Below are 15,318 nucleotides of genomic sequence, written 5' to 3'. Positions count from 1 at the left end.
GTTCAGGCAGGGCGAAAGCATTCGGAGAGAATCCTCCCTGATAAAATGCAGACACAAATCAATCACTTGCAGTTGCCTGATGCATGTGACAGAGGTTAAGAGGTACAGGGCAGGCCAAGGAAGGTGAACTGAGCATGTAGAGCGCTAATTGGAAAGTGTGTCAACAAAAGCAAGCATTTCTGAAGTTTGGCCAATGGGCAAGTAAGACTATGTTAACCAAAAGCCTTTTTTCTAACTTGATTAAAACAAACAAACAAACCCTACCATGGGCAACTGATAAGTCCATATGCTTACAGTTTCTCCTACAGACTCTTTCAGCCAACTCTTGGTAGCAGAGAAATAGATGTTATACTGTTAGGTTTTGGACAGTTAAAAATGCTTAACTAATTAGAAATTAAAATAAAATCCCTTGAATTCAAGATTAGATGAGAAACCTGTGTTAGCCACCCACCATCCACCTTTCCTGCCTCTTTCATCCACTCCTTATCCAATCTTCATTTTCATTCACATCCACCTATCCACCCACCCATCCATTCATCCAACTACCCACTCATCCATCCATCCATCCATCTATCCATCCATCCATCCATCCATCCATCCATTTATCCATCCACACACTCATTCATCTATCCATTTATCCATCCACTCATCCATCCAATCCATCCATCCATTCATCCACTCATCCACCCATCTATTCATCCATCCACAATCTATTGGGATTCATAAATAAAACTTGCAATTTCTATGCTACAGGAGTTCCAGTGTAGTGACAGGGAGAGTGTGAAGAAGATATCCTGGTTCATAGGTATAACACCAGTCAAGGAGGTAGATCCCAGCTACATCAGGAATGGAAGCTGTGGAGAATCAGAAGGCCTTCCTAAGAAAAGATGCCACATGAAGGCCCTAAAGGGGACTCTAAGCAGACACAGGAGGCCACCAAGGCAGATACATAGGACATGACAGAAGACAGTGCTTGATAGTGGGCCACCTGCTTCAGTCCAGGGTGGGTCAGTGGGGGTAGGCAGGCATCATCAAAAAATGCATGTAGGAAATTAAACAGGGTCTTCATCCTGGCATGTTTTATGGGCTACAGGAAACGGCCATGAAATATTTTATCTAGAAGAGAGGCACCATCATCCCTCACCATCTCCTGTACTCCTTGACCTCTCCACAACAGAGATCTGTCAATAGAGAAGTCACAACACATTGCACACAATGATGGAGCCATCACAAGACCTCTGTTCATCTTGGCTTCCCAGTCCTCTCTTGGTGCTTTGATCTGATCTTCTCTACTCTTGCAGGTCACCTATCCTGCTACAGCCATGATAGGCTGACTGCCCTTCCTCCCTCGGGCTCTTCACATATGTCCTACCCAAGCACCATCTTCAGCACTTCTCTCTGGAAAATCCTCCTCCCCTAGACCCCAACATGGTGCCCTCCCTTCCCTTCCTCCCCTCCTTCGCTGTTATGAACCTCGCAATAGGGCTTCTCTCTACTACCTCACCAAACAGTGCACACTTGTCCTTGGGCACCCACGCACACACATGTGGATACTGTGAGATGCCAAATCTTTTAAATTCAGACTCCGTTTTAGAGAACCTAACCTAAGTTTAACCTCAGGCAAACTAACAGGCTGGTACTTAACATTGGTTTCCCAACAAAACCTGAGCCTAGCTCCAGTCTCTAGGCTAATCCCCTAACAAGACCAGAGTTTCCAGGTTACACCCTCACGAAGACCAGTGTCTCCAGGTTGTTCCCCCAACAAACCTGCACCCCAGGCTACAAGCCCACTCCCCTGCTTAATGACCCCCAATGCAGAGGGGAGCAGAAGTTAAGTTTATGATATGACTCCCAGCACCAGCCAGTTATGTTAGAGGCCACAGGAGCTCTCCAGTTAGATGCTTGCACACATACTCCCTGCTTGCTGCTTACTATAAAGCCTTGACCCAATAGATATTCGGGGCTCCCCCCCCCACCAAAACTGTCCTATATGACGGTGGTACATTTGGGGGGCCTGAACTAGCTCAAATAGAAAAAAAAAACCTGCTGTGAGTTACATCATATCAGCTCCTGTTTGTTTTGGGGGATCACTAACATTTCCCTAGCACCACTGCACATTTTTAACTCTTTATTCTTTTCAGAACATTTACCAGCTTCAAAAACATCATATAACTTACTATACTTGTTTTAATTTGCTCCCACTAGACTGTAATTTCCACAAAGGCATAGATTTCTTGTCTTGTTCACGGAGGTATTTATTGTGAACACATACAGCAAAGACTGGCCATAGTGTAGACTCAGTTAATATTTGATGAATGGACAGAAGAGTGAATACACGTCCCCTGTGTGATGACTATTCCCAGTTGCCAACTTGACTATATTCGGAATGAACACCTGTGATTCAGATCTTGAGGCTGGAAGACACAGGCTTTTCATTCAGATCTTAAGGCACAGTGGCCATGAAAAGCTTAGGCCCAAGCAAGGTGATGTATGCCTTTAATCCCAGGAGAAAGAGGCAAGATCTCTGAGTTCAAGGCCAGCCTGGGACAGAGCAAGTTCCAAGAACAATTCAGGTCCATGTGTGGTGGCGCACACCTTTAATCTGGGCCACACCTTCTGCTGGAGGCCTGCATAAGGACAATGGAAGAAGGAAGATTCCCTCTTCTTCACCAGCTTGCACTTACTTGCCAGCACATCTGTTGGAACCCACTTCTTCAGGATTCCAGCTTATCCAGAAGTCCAGCTGACACACCCAGCCTCCTGAGTCCGAGCAACTAATAGACTCTTGGATTTTTCCATTCCCAGCTGTTGGGTTAGTTGGACTGCAGCCTGTCAGTTGTTCCAAAAATTTCCTTTAACATCTGGAGACAGTCCATAAGTTCTGTGACTCTAAAGAACCCTGACTAAGACACCCTACAAACCACCCAAATGAAATAAGGGGTCAGGAGTGAGGACGAGAGAGGCCAGGTAGAAGTTTGTGTCCGTGATACTGAGGACTGGTTAAATGAGAGCAGTGGTCCCTAGGAGACAGCCATAGGTTAGGGCTGTTATGGGAGTTAAAACAGCCATAACTTGGTGCCTGGTATTAGGACATGAGAAATAAGCAAGTTAGGACGATTCTTCTTTATATAAAACATTAAAAACAAACAAACAAACCCCAAACCTGCCATGACTGAAATAAAAGAAATGCCTCCCACAGGCTCATGCTGTGTACAAAGGGCATGGTGCATGCTGGTGCTAGCTTCTGACGCTGTTGTGGAGGCTGCCGAAACTTTCGAGGCGTGGCTGGAGGAAGCATGTCACTTGGCTGAGGATTCTTGGGAATGTATAATTCCTGGCTTTTTCCTGTCATTCTGAAGGCTGTCTGCCAGGAAGTGAGGCAATCTCTCACCACGTGCTGCAGCCATGGTGTTCTGCCAGAGAGATGGTCCGCTATAGGCTGAACCCTCTGAAACGGGAGTGACGGTCATGGGACGTTCTTCCCTAAACTGTTTCTGTCAGGTGGGCTGGGCGCGGTGACGTCTAGCTCACAGAAAACTCCATTTAAGGCAAATGTCAAGTATTTTTATTCCTGTTCTATTTTCCCACTGACATACAGAGAGCATGCGTTCTATCCCAGTCCATCCCCCAGAACCCTTCTGGTATCCCCTGAAACTAGGATGTCCTTGGCTAGTCCACTGCAGATAGGAACAGATGCGCCGCAGACTAAACCTTGGGGGGGGGGGCGCTAGATTTTTTAGTAGCCCCGTGAGTCTGGCTTCTCTCCAGCTCTGGAAGACCGTAAATTCCTCTCACGATAAGTGGTGCCCACTTTACTAGAATCCTCTGCCGTTCTCATGGCTCCCAGATGGTTCCCAGCTGCCCAGGGCTATTTCTTGCGTTCCTACCCTTTGATCGGTCCGCTTGCTTTTCTTTTTGATCGCTTACGTCTGTCCCCTCCTCCTTCTCCCACCCACAATTCTGAGCTCAGTGTGAGAGGACCTATTTTCTAAGAAAATCTTGGAGATTCTTTTTTGGGGGGATTGCCCCTCCCTTTTCCTGTCATTTTTGGATCACTGGGATAGCCGGCTGCAGAGCTACACGGAGCCCCAGCCCTTACAACTCAGCAGATGGGCAGCTGTCTCAGAAGGCAGGCTGGAAACCCCCTACATCACAGAGGTCAGAATGGACTAGTTCCTGAAACAGCTTTCTTGAAATTTCTCTGCTCCTTTTTCTTTAAGAATCCTGATGGAATAGATGTCTACCTGCTTGCTTTTACCTGGGTCAGCCAGAGGGATGGGACACGGTCTCGCAATCGCATCTGCGTTCTTTTCTGTTCCCTACCATTACATGCTGGAGTACTGTTACCATAATCCTAGTTGTTCACGATACAAGGATTGCATTGATTTTCTAGATCCTAGCTGGAAGATTGTCTGAGATGTCAATTGTCTGTGTGTGCACCTGAGTGTGTCTGGCCAGGCAGTGTCCATCCGTGTCCACCTGAGTTTGAGGGAAGTGTGTCTGGGAAGCCCCCAGTGGTTTCTGCAAATTCTGTCTGAGGTGGGGGCACTATCATGGATACCAGCATCCTCCCTGCGCCTGAGTGCACAAGGCTGTGTATAGGAGACTATACTTACAGGAAATTCCCTCTGTCTGTCTGTCTGTCTGTCTGTCTTTGTCTCTCTTTCTTTCTCTCATATGAAGAACCAGTATGAGTGATGGTGTGTGCACAGGTGTATGCTTGGGTTTTAGGCACTGTGAGTGTTTTTTTTTCCCCCTGGAGAGGGGAGTTGCAGTGTAATTATGACATATCCTGTGTGAGGGTCAAGAGCCCTTATGGGGTGATTGGAAAGGGGTGTTTGCTTTGTAGCCCATGCTCGTAGGGTGAAACTAGAAGCTTCATTTGGACATGTGACAAAAGGTGACCTGTGGAGAATGTGTTAGAGATGTCCCCCACTGCACTGGGGATGCATTTTGAACTTCTTTTTTTCAGGGGTGAGGCTTAGGGGTATATGCTAAAGTCTCTGGTGTGGATGTCCATTGGGGCATCTTGAGAGCTTCTTTGTGACATAAGGGATCTTTTAGGGGGTGACTGTGGGACATCTGTACATCTAGGCTCACAGTGCTGGCTCGGTAGCACTCTCTATGATTCTGGAGTGGGCAGGAATCTGCCCTTATCTCTCCTTGGTTCCAGGCTGTTCTCTCTAGAGCTTCAAGCTACTATTATCAGCAAAAGTCTCTGGTGAAATGAACACCCTTTGTCTGATAGTCTGGTGCAAGGATAGCTCCCCTCCAGTGGCTGTGTTGACCGTGTGTGTGTGTGTGTGTGTGTGTGTGTGTGTGTGTATGTACATCTGTCATGCAGTGGTTACACCCATCCCTAGGTCACCTACTAACACCCCTCCGATACCTCAGCCCATAAACACATACTCACTCCCAGTGTTGTTCTGGTGGACGCTGAGGAGGTAGTGTGTCAAGTGTCCTCCCTATCTGCCCATCTGCAGGAATATAAGTGTGGGCACAGGGACAGACCTGCATTTCTGTCCACTGTTGCCAGAGGATGTTTGGGAATAAGATGCTCCACCGAGGACATCAAACAAGGACACTTCCATTTTAGGACAGGCCATTTTAGGACACGAGTGTTTCCAATGCTTCTGTAGCCTATGCTAAGGAGGAGTGATCATATCCCACCAGTACGTCCAGGGTGCAGGGAGACTGGCCATTTCCCCTCGCCTCACTGTGAGGAAGCTCACCCTCTTACTTAAGGCTCCCACATGGGATAGGCTCACCTAGCTACCCTGTGTGGCTGATCCCTGCTCCCCCTCCCATCTTTTAAGCTTGCCACTGGTTCCCAGGCAGCATGAATGACATTTCAGGAACCAATCAGAGGCCCCAGCAAAAGCATCTGAATGGGGATCATGAAGGTCTGAACTGGACAGCTGCACAGTTAGCCTGCTGTATGCTCTGTGTCGGCTTTGCATCCTCTAGTTGAGGCAAGCAAGCATCAGACATAGAGTCTTCTTGCCAGTGTTCTATAAAAAAAACAGGATAACAACCAACTATTTGCCTACCATTCCCATTCCGTCAAGTATTCCTTGTCACCCGAAGACAGTTTAAAGCACAGAAGAGCGCATAGGAAAGGCTCTACCAAAGAGTATATGATTCAGACATGCATCCCTGCACATGTTGGCATGGAATGTCCTGTAACCCAGAACACGGGTGAGTGTGTGTGTTTGGTGGTGGTGGTGGTGGTGGTGGTGGTGGTGGTGGTGTTTACCCTTAGCTTGTGGTTCTATGGTGATTTTTGGCAATCTTCCCTTTTTGTCTGAAAAAAAAAAAAAAGGCCTTTAGCTAATTTGAAAGACAAGTTCATTTCTGACGTATGCTTTCTGAATCAGGAGACTATCTCCAGATTCTAAGAAGCAGCCAGGTAGCCACCCAGTGTAGCAGAGAGCTTCTGCTACAGTGCTTTATACACCTGGTGGGTTGAGCACTTCTAGCCACCTGCCCAGGAACTCTTCGGTTTCACACACACACACACACACACACACACACACACACACGTGCACGCACACACACACCAGTTAATTTTAAAAGGCCTTGGCTACCTCAAAGGCTGGGCACTCCTAAACCTTCCCCTGCTACCCCACACCCAATCGAGGAAGTGGCCAGTGACTACTTACCTGAATTCTCACACAGCTCTTTGGCTCTCTCTCTCCTACAGCTCTCTCTTCCTTCTCCCACTGCATCCTGGTTATCCTCCATCTCCTCCCCCCTGGGTCCTACTCTGGGCAACTCTAAGGGTCCTACCCTGTCTCCCTTTGCGCACCATTGGCTGCTGGCATCTTTATTGATCAATCAAAAGCCAATAGAAGACAAGGACCTTTAGCGTTTAGACACACAGATTCCCATTGAATTGAATCAAAGCCTTAGAACCATTCTCCAACTGCCCAGTCCTTGGAGTCAGTTTGTTCCTCTCCAGGACAGGTTTGCCTCCTAAGCCCTGATCTCAGAACATCCTGTGTCACCTCGTTAGTTTAGCGGGTCTTTCCTCCTGGATGTGTCTGAATTACCTTCTGCAAATCTCAACCAGCTCTGGGTGAATGGTAATGTTTCCTGGGTAATCCTGCGGGACTTGGAGGCAGGGGAAGTCCCTTCCAGGCACCACACCTTTGGGCTGGTGGGCCATATTCTCTCACTCCTACAGTGTGGATATAGAGAATTCCCCAAAGGCTTAGTGTACTGACATCTTTGTCCAACTGGTGGGAGGTGATAGTAGCTTGAAGCAGTGTGGCTTAAAGGGAGGAAGTTACATCACTGCGGGGAATGCTTTGTAAGGGATATTGAGATCCCAACCCCTCCTCTTCCTGTCTCCTTTGTTTGTAGGCTACCATGAGATGATACCATATCCCTATGGGCTATAAGCAATAGGCAAAATGATCGAGGGCTGAAATTTCCCAAACTGAGCAAAAAGAACCCATTTCTCTTTAAAGTTGTCTATCTTGGGTATGCTGTCTTGGTGCTAAGAAACTAACAAACACCATCCCTGCCTTTGCAACGGTGAACCCTGTTAAAGAACAGGTGCATTTGGTGGTAAGAAAGGTGCTGGGTGTGGCTCATGTCACAGTCACTGCAGAGGAAGGCTCTGAGCTGTGATCTGAGACACTTTCTGGAAGAGACAGGATTGGATCCCAGGACTGCTGGAGAGACACATTCGGAACAGCGGGGTGGGAGAAAGATGCAGTAAAGGTGGCTCTGTGAGTGGCTACTGGAACACAGGCTGTGCCAGTTTGCATGAGAAATGAGAATCTCACAGCCTGCTGTGATACCCCCCAACCATGGACCCTACCTCCACCGCCAGAACGGTAAGCCAAAATGAATTCTTTCTTCCACAAGTTGCTTTCACTCATGGTGTTTTATCACAGCGTCAGGAGGGTGACTAACACGTTAGGCAGAAGTGGGAAGCTCTTCTGCACTGTCCTTTTCCTCATGTTTTCCCCACTTGGCTGTTTGGGTGTGGGAGAGACTTGGTGTCTGAATCACCACATGGAGGCTGCCCACCAAATACATGTATTACTTGAACAACTACTTGAACTATGATCGGAATAGCAAATAAATTTTGGTTGTGGGGGATGGGGGATGTTTGTTACACACTGTCTTAGTCAGCATTTTATCGCTGTTTTAGAGACATGACCAAGGCAACTCTTATAAAGGCAAACATGTAGTCAGGGCTGGCTTACAGTTTCAGAGATTTAGCCTACTATCATCATGGCAGGAAGCATGGTGTTGTATGGGCAGACACGGTGCTGGAGAGGTAGCTGAGAGTTCTACATATGGATCATCAAGCAGCAGCAAGAGAAAAACACTAACACCAGGCCTGGCTTGAGCATTTGAAACCTCAGAGCCCACTGCCAGTGACATACTTCAACAAGGTCACACCCACTCCAACAAGGCCACACCCATGCCAACAAGGCCACACCTCCTAACCCCTGTCAAGTAGCCCCACTCACTGCCAAATGACCAAGCATTCAAATCTATGAGCCTGTGGGGGCCATTCCTATTCAAAATACCACACACAGCTTGTCCACTGTGAGTTACACAGCTAAATTATCTAGATATTTTATGCTTACTTGAAACATCCATCTAGATTTTTTCTTTTTTTGTATTACTGATCTTATTATCATTTGCTTTGTTATATGGAGAACTGTTTCCTGAATAGATGAAGGAATCCAGCTTTGGAGGTACGTTTGGTATTGTGGTCGTGACAGGAGAGTGAGGGCAATGCTGAGAAGCGAACATGGAACAGAGCAAGACTGTGAAGTGGGAATGTGAGCCTAAGAAAATTAGAAAGGAGAAAAGCAAAGCCCCCAAGCCCCCAACGTGTGTGTGTGTGTGTGTGTGTGTGTGTGTGTGTGTGTGTGTGTAGTCAGAGGTTGGCATTAGGTATACTTTTCATTTGTTCTCCACCTTCTTTAAAGACAGGGATTCTCACTGAACCTGAGAGTTAAGGCTGAGTTAAGGTAGCTTGGCCAGCTGGCCTTCTCCTTGGATTCACCGGTTTTCATTCCAACCCCACGGTTAGGATTGTCAGTGTGCTGCACCCAGCTTCTATGTAGGTGCTGGGGATCCCCACATTTGAACAATAAACATTTTACTGGGTGGGCTATTTCCCCAAGCCCCTCTGCCATCTTAAGAACATTTGGTTTAGTCTTATACCCTATGATGGGACATATACAAAATATTGTGAAAAAAAATTTTGCTTTAAAAACATATGGCTCCACTTCTTCTGCAATTGCATTTAGACTTCAATATTTACCTTAATAGTTCACCTACAGATGCCAAAAACAGAATGTTCACACATCCCTGCAATCAATTTGAAAAAGAAGAAAAGAATGAGTGAAAACTCAACACATCCTGCTTGTTCCACAGATGCTAGAAGCATGCGCTCTTAGCAGAGACAGCAACCAGCATTTCTCACGCAAAAGGAGTGTGTGACATTGCAGAACCTCCCCCACCCCTTTCCAAGCAGATGGGATGTCACATGCAGAGACACTGGGACCTGAGTTCAGGTCCTATAACCTTTCGTGGGACATGAGCTCAGCCAGACTGCACCTGTCCAAGTGTCAGGCCTCAGAGTCACAGGGCACTGCCCTGTGGCACCCAGAGGACCTTGATCATGCCAGCACACATAGCACAGTGAGCAGTGTCTGGGATTGCACTTGATACAATGGAAAATACTGGCATAAGAACAAGGTATGGATAATAATGATGTAACTATATTTTAATTTCGAGAAGAAAAGAAAACAACAACAAAATACCCTTGCTACCATGGGGGTATCTAACAGACTCTGTGTATTGCCAGTGTGGGAGAGCTAGCATTTTCCAATATTCAATATTTCCATTATTCATTCATCAGTGGCATTGTATATTTTAGTGCGTTAAATTCCCACAATAATCTCGTAAGATTTATGAACATGGTAGTGCACACACGTAATCTCAGAACTCAGGAGGCTGAGGCAGAAGGATGGTGATGAGTTCAGGCTTAGACTAGATATCAAAATGAGACATTGTTTCAGGAAAAAAAAACAATAATGATGACTACGAGATGATGATGATATTTGGCTGCCAATTTTATCATTTCTTCATTGTTGGTTTTTTTTTTTTTTTGTTCTCCAAGATGGGAACAGTGAGGTTGAATGATATACACAAGGCAGTGGAGATTGTAATTTGCAGACAGGGCCACATTGAGGGTCTTTGAGTTCAGACAGATGAACTTAAGAAGCCAGAATCTTGGCTGAGTCAGAACAGTTTGTTCCTTGGTAGTTTGTATCATTCTCTCTCTCTCTCTCTCTCTCTCTCTCTCTCTCCATCCCTCCCTCACATCCTTTCTTTCCTTTTTAAAAGATTTATTCATTTTATGTATATGAGTATTTACATATCAGAAGGAGGTATCAGATTCCAAGATAGATGGCTGTGAACCACCATGTGGTTGCTGGGAATTGAACTCAGGACCTCTGGGAGAGTAGACAGTGCTCTTAACTCCTGAGACATCTCTCCAGACCTTGTGTCATTTTCTTGATAAACCACTGTGGTGGTTTGAATATGCTTGGCCCATGGGAAATGACACTATTAGGAGGTATGGCCTTGTTGGAGGAGGTGTGGCCTTGTCAGAGGAAATGTGTCACTGCGGAGGCGGGGCTTTGGGATCTCATATATATGATCAAGTCTGGTCAGAGTGATCCAGAGCCAGATCAAGATGTAGAACTCTCAGCTCCTTCTCCAGCACCTTGTCTGCCTGCACACTGCCTTGCTTCCTGCCGTGATGCTAACAGACTAGACCTCTGAAGCTGAAAGCCAGCCTCAGTTAAATGCACCTGAAAGCCCATTTCATATGTAAGACCATTCCAGAGCATAATCTATTAGAGGCATTTCGTCAGTGTTTGTGGGTCTCTCACCTCCTCTTTATGCCATTACAATGGCATGGAGATACTCACTCTCCATATAGGAATCTCCACCCTCTCTCCTCCCTGGACTTCCAAATCAACAGCAAGGCCTTGCTGTCTCCTTGTGCACCCCTCCCTAGAGCCCTGCCATCTGGCTTCTCTCCCCTCCCCCTTCTCCGCCCCCCCGCCCCCCGCCCTAACTCTTCTCAAGATGGCTCCACTTCTCTCGCTCCTGAATGGCATCTTCTCAGTGACTGCATCCCTCAGCTAGCGATCAACCCCTTCTCACTTCAGCACCTCTTGGCCCCGTTGGTTGCTCAGGCGCCTCGCTTCTCTTAGCTCCTCTCTTGTCTTACAGTTGGGTTTCTCAGGGGGTTGCAGCTTCACTGTAACACTGAGTCCTTTCAGTTCAACGCTCTGGGTCCTTGAATGATGTTTTTTTTTTTTTTAACCATGGAGCTGTCTTCCCTAAAACAGTGGTGTTCATACCTGTGTGGCTCCCATGGGCCCTGGGACTTGAGCCTTCCCACGGACCCCTGTGCTTGCCCTTCACTTCACTCTGAACACTCGAAGCCATCCAGAAAGTTCCACGGCTTTATCAGCTTCCAAAGGCGTGTCACTCTCCTGGGGTCCTAGTGACCTATGCTTGGAAGATGGTGGGCGAAGCAACCTCCTGGGTGGTTCCCAAAGGTTCCCTTCTCCTTCCCTTCTCCCTCCCGCCTGGTATGCGTATGGGTGTCAGTTCAGGCCTGGCTCCTCTGGAAGGGGATTACAGCTTCATTCCCTCCCATGCATCCTCTGGCTGCCTCCACAGAACGCCTCGTCCATCTGACCTGGGGTGATGACTGGCCTTGGACCCCCATCTCTTAGCTTCCATCTTCTCCCGTGACCTATCTGTCCACCCGTACCGACCCAGAGCTCTCTGTGGCTCTCCTGAAAGAAAGCAAGATGGCAGCTTGTTTCCAGCTAGATCATGTTGAGACCCCTTGGCCTTCAAGCCTCCACCAACACAGCCCCTCATTCGTTCATCATCTCCACTCCTGTGCTCTGAACTCGAGCTTCCTTCCAGTCCACCTAGCTACCTACCCACTTCTTTCCCTGCCCACCAAGGCTGTGCTTGGTTTATGGGGTGCCATTCACAGGCCACCCTCTCCCTACCTGGAGTTGGTACATGTATGGAGTTGGCTCATAAAGCTCTCCTCCCTCGATCCAGCCCAGTGACTACCTCGCGGTGCCAATACTAAGGATAGCTATCTCATACCCGGTGTTATTAGTGTTAGCACGTTAGCATTCCTTCTAGGTTCTGCCCAACAGTTAGTTACCTAGCAACAGCCAGGTGGGAGCCTGGGTTGCTATAAAAAGAACTGTTTGGCCTCTCTTCACTCTCTCTGACCCTTTTCTCTCTCTCTTTCTCTGACCACCCCCCCCCCGCCTCCCATCCTCCCCTCTCCCCATCCTTTTCTGTCCCCTCTTTTTCTCTACTTCAACTCCTTTCTGAACCCCCTTCCCATGCCTCAAGTAAACATTTTATACTAGACCCGTGTTGTATGACTGGTACCTGGGGACAGGGGGCACCCACTAAGGCACCCCCTCCCAGTGAAGCATACCGCGCTTTACAAAACATATCAAGTAGCACGGTTGAGTTCTTACTATATTTCATCACTAATTCCGTTACCTCTAAAAAAAATTCCAAGAGGGGACTAAGGCAACGTTGGCCCAAATCACATCAACATTTGACACCCAGTCTGAGTCTTTACTAGTCACTAAATAGACACGCTTGAAAAAAAATCTTCCCAAAGGCTTTGATTGCAAAGCACATTTATTGTGTGATCCTCCCTCCGCCCCCGCACCCCCCCTCGCTCCCTTAAAGGGCCTAGTTAGATACTGAACACACGATATGTCTTTGATCCACTCACTGATTTGAGCTTCTAGCTTCCAGTCTTAGTAATACCACGACCCCAGATGAGCAATTTATGGAAACAACAGTCACCAAGATCATTTGCCCCGGTCAATGACAGATGATAAACCATATCAGGACAAAGTGACCGGCAACATCCTGATAAGAAACCATCTCAGCCTCTGTGGGCTCCTTTTTTCCTCTTTCTTTCCTCTTTTGGAAGAAGGAAATCCAGATCAGACACCTGAGAACTCATTGCTATTCTGCAGTTAGGTTGCTTCCAACTCTTTTATTCAAACCACCCCAGGGGCCTCGTGACATTACCTGCTAACGATTCTAACTCATCTTTCCAAACAAAGAGGCACCAGCCTGTCAAACAGCAACAGCCTTCCATCAACAGAGAGCTGAGGTCCCCTCCAGACTGGCAGAATGGGTGAGCGCTTACCGTGCTCCCCACCCCCACCCCCACCCCGCGCCAGGGCCCTGGGTGAATTTCTATGGGGTAATATTTACAGTGCTGGATGGCTGGGCCCTGTGGAGCTTAATGGGCTTCTTAATAAAGGCAGGCTTCATTAAGACAGAGAGCGCGGGGCATCGTGCCCTTGCTTTGGAGGAGAGGACAAGCCAGCACAAGACGAATGCTCTCCCTCTGCTCGAAAATCATGCGGGTCAAGTGCCTTGTCACGCATTAACAGTCTTTTAAGTTGCTAGGCAGATCGAGAGGAGCCGAGTGGATAAACCAAGGCGGAGGAATTATGAGACCCATCCTGGTAGCACAAACGCTGGAACACAGAGCTGCCTTTAAACAAAGTAATTTGCTAAATGAGCGGCTGGCGGGTTTCCAGACGGCCAATGTGACACGGGTTTGGATGAATCCTTTCTTCAATCAAGCGTTTGTCTGGACTGAGACATGAAAGGCCAGGTCAGAGCTACTGCGGTGGCTGCTGTAGCTTTGAAGCCCTTACATAAAACTCTCCTGGTGTGGAACTCCGGCAGCTCCAGTGTGGCAGCTGGCGCGGGTGCCCTGGCGTTGGTGCTTGGGAGGCCACTAATACAGCTGCTCCTTAGCGGGAGGACAGCCAGCTCAGAACAGGGCTTCTCTGTCTGCCTACTGCTTCGCTTCACACCAGGTCTCTGGGCAGGTGACCTTAGTACCAGATGAAACTAGTTGAGGTCTAAGAAGCAGAAATGTTGTAATTTTAAATATGAATTATTAAGAATCACTTAAAATCATTTCCATGAGTTTTGTCTTTCTTCCTTCAGTTCTGAATGATGTGTTTATAATAAACAAACAAACAAACAAATAAACAAATAAAGGGGAGATATGTGCCATGAGGTATGGTGAAATATGGGAGAAGGGAATGTCTCAGCGGGCCCATGCTGAGGCATCCCTTCCCCATGAGGGACCAGCCACATGTATAGTATAGTATAGAATAGAGTTTATTCAGGGCATGGGGAGGGTAGTTAAGAGGGCAGTAGAGGCAGAGAAAGGTAGAGAGAGGGAGAGTAGAGAAGTAGAGGAGTAGAGGCCAGCCATGAGCACGTGGAGGGGGGCAGGGAAGGGGCGAGGGGACAGTGGGAACAAGAGAGCAAGAGAACAAGTGGGAGAGGAGTGGGCAAGCAGCCCCTTTTATAGTGGGTCAGGCCTACCTGCCTGTTGCCAGGTAACAGTGGGGTGGAGTTTAGACACTGAACCCAGGACCTTATAAATGTTAGGTAAGCACTCTACCACTGAGGTACACCCCAGACCTCTAAGTCAGTTTGAAAATAATCAAGATGGATGGAAAAAAAAATCTACCTTAATTTTAATTTAGATTTAATGGAGGATGTCCTAGTTTTCAGACATGGTCTCTCTCAGCGGTGTCCCCTTCTCACTAAATCGTATCTTGGTTTGAGGTCTTTTTAGAGACAATGATGATCATTCTGTTCTGGGACGTCAAAGTCCGTGAAACACAGTGACTGAGTGAAACCAGGTGATCTGGAGCCACACGGTAACGGGTAACGTCACGCACGGTTGGCAGGCAGTGGGGTAAAAACAAACAAACAAACAAACAAACAAACAATCTGGCTTCACTGTGCCAAGCCGTACTCGGAGGCAAGCTTGATGTGGATTAGAGGGGGTTCTTCGGCCTCCCTTGGCACAGATTTCTGTTCAGTTGCTAAGTAGTCTAGCCCCACCCCATGACGGAAGCCAAAGGCCAGACAATAGCTTTCCCCTTCACCCTGAGCCTCGCTGGGCTTCGGTTCATCTCTGACTCAAGAGGAAAAGTTTAAAACATTGAGTCACCAGTAGAAAGCTTCCATAGCATTCTGGGAGAAACGGCAGTGAGCTGAGGAAGGTCCCCCAAAGCACCTTGCGGACCGCGGTTTCAGATCTACACAGGGTGGAAAATTTTGCCACCTGAGTTCTATTTCCTGTGTATGCATGAATGGTTTCCTCTTCACTGGGGCTTAATGACCCACAGTCAGCCCGATGTAAACAAATTCACTGAACAGAGA

General features: G+C 47.6%; 1 protein-coding gene across 1 annotated transcript in view; it reads right to left on the bottom strand.

The window, feature by feature from the left end:
* LOC110295000 (WD repeat-containing protein 49-like) overlaps nucleotides 1-12,200 on the bottom strand; it is an 83,691-nt gene extending 71,491 nt beyond the window's left edge. The window contains exons 1-2 of the mRNA XM_021163437.1: nucleotides 12,081-12,200; nucleotides 9,296-9,342 (exon numbers count right to left, since the gene is read on the bottom strand). Of these exons, the coding sequence (XP_021019096.1) occupies nucleotides 9,296-9,342; nucleotides 12,081-12,095 (62 nt within the window). The 5' untranslated portion in view covers nucleotides 12,096-12,200. The remainder of the gene's footprint in view (nucleotides 1-9,295; nucleotides 9,343-12,080) is intronic.
* Between the last annotated feature and the right edge of the window lie 3,118 nt (nucleotides 12,201-15,318).

The sequence above is a fragment of the Mus caroli genome, chromosome 5, assembly GCF_900094665.2.
Source record: "Mus caroli chromosome 5, CAROLI_EIJ_v1.1, whole genome shotgun sequence".
NCBI classification, from domain to species: Eukaryota; Metazoa; Chordata; class Mammalia; order Rodentia; family Muridae; genus Mus; species Mus caroli.
Note: the sequence above shows the minus strand (reverse complement) of the source record. Positions and strands in the feature narration are given on the sequence as shown.